Source organism: Toxotes jaculatrix, chromosome 14 (assembly GCF_017976425.1).
Source record: "Toxotes jaculatrix isolate fToxJac2 chromosome 14, fToxJac2.pri, whole genome shotgun sequence".
Taxonomy (NCBI): Eukaryota; Metazoa; Chordata; class Actinopteri; family Toxotidae; genus Toxotes; species Toxotes jaculatrix.
Window position 1 is genome coordinate 20,341,477 of NC_054407.1, and position 6,000 is coordinate 20,347,476.

Genomic DNA, 6,000 nt, shown 5'->3' on the forward strand with positions numbered 1-6,000 from the left:
CTCTAGGTAATAATGTTGAATACACAGAGGCCTCTGAAGCCCCGCCCCGCTGGATGTGTGCGCGTTTCCCGGAGAAAAGCAAAAGGTAAGACCTGTCACTCCGCATCTGTTGCTGGGTGCGAGTGGATCAACGCAAACAGATGGAAAATCTCAGTTTGTGATGGTCTGTGTGTCACTGGTTGAAACAAACATTAAAAAAAAAAGGAGAAAGTGCCTTCTTAGTAGTGGCCTCCACCCCTTGTGAACCACTATGTGACCACTAATCAAATTTTTGCCTGTTAGTTACAGAGTTTAATTTGAATTTAATTGCTAATAATTTGTTTTTTTTAATTCAAAAAGTTGTTGGAAATTCTGAGTTGAGCAATTTCCACATGGGCTTTTTTTTCATATTAGTAAAATGTTATTATTATTTTTTTGTAACTTTTGTGCACATTGTTCACTGATGTAGCCCATATGCATCACATACTGTGCTCTTGTCTAACAAATCTTATCTCCAACAATCAGCTATTTGTTGAGTGAATGTCACAAAATGTCATAAAAAAGTGGAAAAACGCCCAAATTAACATTATACAAACAGCTTTCAGTCAAAAAAACCCATGTTGCATTTACTGTCATAGAAAACTGGGAAAATACATTTTAAAAGCTGGCACCATTAAATGTTTTGCATTTTTGTTTAAAAAATGACTTAAATGCTTTATCATAATCTAAACTGTTGCCAATTCATTTTCTGTAAATCAACCAATTGATTAATCGTCTCAGCTGTAGAGTATTTGTTGGTTTCTGGGTATTTTTCTTTTTCACTGTTGCTCAGACAAAACAAGAAATAACAAAATATTAACTTGGGCTCTATGAGACCGGGGGGCGGGGGGGGTGGGGTTCAGTGATTAGTGATTAATCAAATTATGTAGACAGGAATGACACAGAGTAAACATGGGCATTCTGAGGCCCCTGGGGAGCTGCCCCCTTTGCCCGGTTTGTAATCCGGTCTTGCATGATGGAGAACCCGGGTCTTTGCCGGACTACATTTTTTTTCCCCCCGCCTCCTTCGCGGCAGAGTGAGCCGTCGCCTCGCTCATAGACGATCTCGGTGGAGTACCTGCTCCGGTGCTGTAGATGGCAGCAGTACAGTGCGGCATTTCCTGTGGAGCCCAACACTCACAACAAGAGGAGGAAGAGGAAAAACGACAGCTCTGGATCGTCGTCGACTGCCTTGCGTGACAACACAGGGATCGCGTTCAGGCTTCGGGTATTAACATTTTTATTTTCTCGCTGTCGCTCCGAACGGCGCAGAAAACGACGCGGCGTTTTCTGGCCTCCTGTTCGCCTGTTCGCCGCCGTGTTCTCCGCTGTTTGCGAACTGCTCTAAAGACACCAGAAACATGCCAATGGAGGCTGGCTGACCAAAATGGCTGGGCGCAGTGAAATGTGAAATATTCTTGCTAAGGTTATCCTTTCTGCACGCAACGCGTCTGTCACGCGAACACGGCGGCGAAAACGCGTTATCCAAGTTAAGAAAAGTGCGTCCGTTCGTTTCTGCTGGTGTTTGGGTTTTTTTTTTATTAACATTACTGCGGCTTTTATTTGCTGTCGGGGCCTGTCGTGGGGTTTTTTTTTCCAAAGGCTTTCTGCATGATTGATTTAGCCACTTGTTTTATTTTAAAACAAACTCTCGAGGTGCAGAATAAGAAAAAAAAAGAGAATGCGATGTTGCTTGCAAGTTACTCCTGTAATTGTTCGTGAATGTGCGGTGCATGCTCAACCTGTATATATTATCATAAGTGGCATGCAAATAGAGCTCCACCCTCAGCTGTGCAGTTTGTCTACTCTCCCAGTTTTGTTGTGGGAATCAGAATATTTGACTGTTTGCTGTCTCTCCTCCGCAGGTTGCTCCTACTTGACCTGCAACATGTCTGATTTACTGAGATATATCGACTATGACCACAAAGCCACCTTTCTGAAGATGCTCAACCAACAGAGGATGGAAGGTGAGCACTGTGATGTGGTGGTGGTGGTGGAAAACATAGAGTTCAGGGCTCACCGCTGTGTCTTAGCAGCCTGCAGCAACTACTTCAAAAAGCTCTTCAAGAAGCAGAGCGACGAAGACAACTCCATCGTGGAGTTGGACTTCATCCGCTCTGATATCTTCGAAGAGGTGCTCAATTACATGTACACAGCCAGGCTCGCTGTGAGGAAGAAGGACATCAATATGATGATGTCCTCCGGCCAAATCTTGGGGATCAACTTCCTGGATAACCTGTGCACCCAGAAACGTGAGCTGACCAACATGAAGACCCGGGAGAACCAGGCTCCAGGCGACCACGGGATGAGAGCTCAGGACGCCATCCTGAAGGAGCTGGCCATGGAGGAGGTGAGGAAGAACAGCTTCTATGACCAGGGGATGGATGGCATGGGGCCGGGCGGCTCACATGTGTCTCAGCCACACAACTACAACACCAACATGAGTAAAGATCCTCACAGCCACGGCTGGGGCTCGTCCTCCTCCAGCGACATGAAGCTGGAGTACTTGCTGTACGGCCACCGCGACCACGGCTCCTGCCAGAGCACAGGAGCGAAGCCCATGGACCACAACGCCAAAAAGGAGCGGCTGCTCACCGCCAACCGACCTTACGGCTGCGAGCACTGCCCCAAAGCCTTCACCACCGCTGCCCACCTCAAGGAGCACCTGAAGATCCACTCTGGCTTCAAACCTCACCGCTGCGTGGTCTGCGGCAAGGCCTTCATCAGGGGTCCCGACCTGAAGAGGCACGAGAGGGTTCACAGCAATGAGAGGCCCTTTGCGTGCCAAATGTGTGAAAAGGCCTTCAAGCACAAATCCCACCTGAAAGACCACGAACGGCAACACCGAGGCGAGCGGCCATTCAACTGCGGCTCCTGCGACAAAGCCTTCATCAAAGCGTCCGATCTGAAACGCCACTGGAACACCATGCACAGCGGCAATCCCCGCAGACAGATGTCCCTGTCCCCCGCCGCCTCCCAGCACGGCCAGGGAGAGGCTGCCGACCAGAGAGACTGGAAAATGGAGACCGGGCCACATTCGCATAACTCGGGGGACTGTTGAGCCTGTAAACACGCGAGACACATACACACACTGACATTCACACACGCATACATGCACACTTAAAACATGTAAACACACTGACACAACCACAACCCTGTGACAGGCCAACGGCCTGACATCACATGGACAATGACCGGAGTGAGTAACGAGAGATCATAGCATGTTCATAAGACTGTGGGGCTGTATTATTATTCTAAAAAGTTATGTCAAAACAATGTTTTCTTTCCACCTGTAAAATCATGTAAATGTTTAGTTCACTCTACTATACATATATTTTTCACAAAGCATTGCTGGTATCTAGACTGGGGGTTCTCATAACATTATTCTCTTTTACTTTTATGGGATATGTAACATTTAAATGTTTGTTTAACCTTTACTGGATTTTATGGAGATAAAAGAGAGAGACGCAGAGTAGGGTGGGGGGGTAGGGTGGGGGGTAGGGAGGGGTGGGAGATTTTTCTGCATAACATTTGTTGCATTGAGTATATTCATGTGGATGTTTTTAATGGATGTGTTTAGTTGTATTGATTGATATTACACTGTAAGAGTAAGAGTCACCATTTTGCATTTGACACAGATGATACCAAAGTCTTGGGCCTTTGACGGATTGTCTTTTGAGGCTGTCCTGCCCAAGCAACCGGCCAACTAGATTTACTGTTATACAGTATAACTGTCATCCAGCTATCAACAGTTAATGATAGATGTCTGTATATACTGTAGCTTAGTTTGTTGCACAATTAGAGTACACAATAATGAATTATGCACATATAACATTGTCCTACTCCTACACTTTGACAATAAACACCATTTGCTGTGTTTTATTGTTTTCACAAAGCTTGGTTTTTGTTGAAGGGACGTTCGGGATTCGTGTCCTGCGGTGTTGCTTTTTACCTGCCACGCTCAAATCTGCCTTTAAGCACCTGAAATAACCTAAAATATCTGTGACTCAACAGGTAGAAACCAAATTTACTTTGCAAAGATTAGGTGTTTTGTGGAGATAAGAGGTTTTCAGAGACATGAGTTTCTTCTGAAGTTCCCACGCTGCTTAAGTGGATCAAATGTTGGTGTGTTTGGTTTGTTATGGTCATAGTGAAAAGCTTTGTTGACCTTAATTTCAAACCTTTGTGCACAAAATGATGTACATGTGACATCTGTGTCCAGTTGAGTAATACCGTAAGAATATATAACTGCACCTAAATTTTAAAAACACTTGAAACATAGAAGTGAAATTTCTCTAATGACCTGTTAAAGGTCAAAAGTCCAGGTGAGAGGGGAGCTACAGGTGTGTGCAGCAACAGTGTTGGTAAAACAGACTTATCATATTTGCAAATGTCAAAGTGTTTGAAAAATAACAGTGAAATTTTTATTTTTTGCAGACGCACTAATTGTCAAGCTGCGGTGTTTGGTTTTGTCTGACCGGTGTTTTGTCTACACAGTGACAACATCACAACAAAGATGTTGGTACTGCAGCTAGTGATTGTTTTTGATTAAGGATTAATCTGCCAGCTGTTTCCCTGATTAAGCTTCTGGTCGGAAAATTGTCCATTCCAGTTTCCCAGTGTGATGTCTTGAAATGTTGATTTGTCCAGCCAGTGGTCCAAAATGTTCAGATGTTCAGTTTACTATCAGAAAAGACAAAGAAAAGCAGAAAATTAGATTTTGGTAAATTCATTGATTAGTAAAAAATAGTTGCAGAGTAACTTTACGTTGACTCGTTGATTAATTGACTAATCATAGCAACTCTAATAAAGGACTTGAAATGATTAGTCAGTGGAGGTTTGAGCCCAGCTCTGAAACTTTCCTCCAGAGATGGTGCAGTGCCTCGGGTTTTGGTTTGTTTATAAGCCTGGCCTATGCAAACAGTCACAACTGCTGCCCATCCCCCCCCCAACCCACCCAGCCCTGAAGTCCACTGCACCTTAGGTTTGTTCAGTCTGTTTCAGCTTTGTCTCAGCGCTATATTTTTTTCTCTGACCTGTCAGTGACCTCAGTGTTTCATGAGGGTAAAGACACTTTAGCAAAGGACATAAAAAAAACAGCAAACACATGCTAAACATGGCTGTGCTCCTTCATCTAGTAAATCTTTTCAGCTTCTCTCCCATACTCTGTATGCAACACTAGATGGTGCCCTGTTCATAGTGACTGACCTGTTGCTGCCCAATTTGACCTGCTCACGCTGACTGTCCGGGAGTGAGAGGAGCACTGATGGTGCCAGTGTCAGAGCAGGGTAAAAGTTACTGGGGTTTATTGATGGAAGGCGAAGCTGAGCTGAAAAGCACATATGGCGGCTGTGTTAAATATATGCGCTCTCACACCTCTGCGTTTTACATATGTTTACATACATCTGACTCCAGTGGTTTGAGTGAGGCCGGTTGTAGTTTCAGGGTTTCACAGTCCCCGCTCAGTCTGCGCTGACAGTCAGATGGAGATAACTCTGCAGAAGACAGTTTGTCCACGCGGTCTGGAGGGAGAACATCCGTCCTGTTTGCTGCATGTATCTCACACTGATCTGGTCTTAACTGACTGTCGACAGAGGAAGGGTTTGATCTCCTGTAATTTAGGGTGAAACAGTTTTGTGGAAAACTGACGTCAGTGTCTAATGGAAAAGGCGGGCCTTGCCTCACTGATGTCAGTAGATGCCTGAGATCTGTTTTCTGCATTTCCTGGCCCCTGCTGTACAGTGTGTGTATGTGTGTGTCCGTGTGTGCATTAAAACCAGTGAATGATGCAGGATATGGGTTTGTAACACATTGTTGGACTGACAGGGGCTGGGCGTGTGTGCATTTGTGTCGTGACTGCCTGTGTGTGTTTGTGTAGAAGGTTTGAAATGCATTGTGTGCGTGCGTGTGTGTGTGTGTGTGTGTGTGTGTGCCATGGGATTTGAGTGATGAGGGCTTATTGTGTGCGTGTGTGTGTGCTCA

The 6,000-nt window shown here is 45.1% G+C and overlaps 1 protein-coding gene across 1 annotated transcript; it reads left to right on the forward strand.

The window, feature by feature from the left end:
* The first annotated feature begins 1,118 nt into the window (after window positions 1-1,118).
* Window positions 1,119-3,492, forward strand: LOC121193808 (zinc finger and BTB domain-containing protein 14-like). Its single transcript, XM_041056269.1, has 2 exons — window positions 1,119-1,246; window positions 1,884-3,492. Exon 2 carries the CDS (start codon window positions 1,907-1,909, stop codon window positions 3,077-3,079), a length of 1,173 nt encoding a protein of 390 aa, XP_040912203.1. The 5' UTR covers window positions 1,119-1,246; window positions 1,884-1,906; the 3' UTR covers window positions 3,080-3,492.
* The last annotated feature ends 2,508 nt before the right edge of the window (window positions 3,493-6,000 follow it).

What these genes read in the sequence shown, in the direction of transcription:
- LOC121193808 (XM_041056269.1), top strand. Translation starts at nt 1,907, where the DNA reads ATGTCTGATTTACTGAGATATATCGACTATGACCACAAAGCCACCTTT.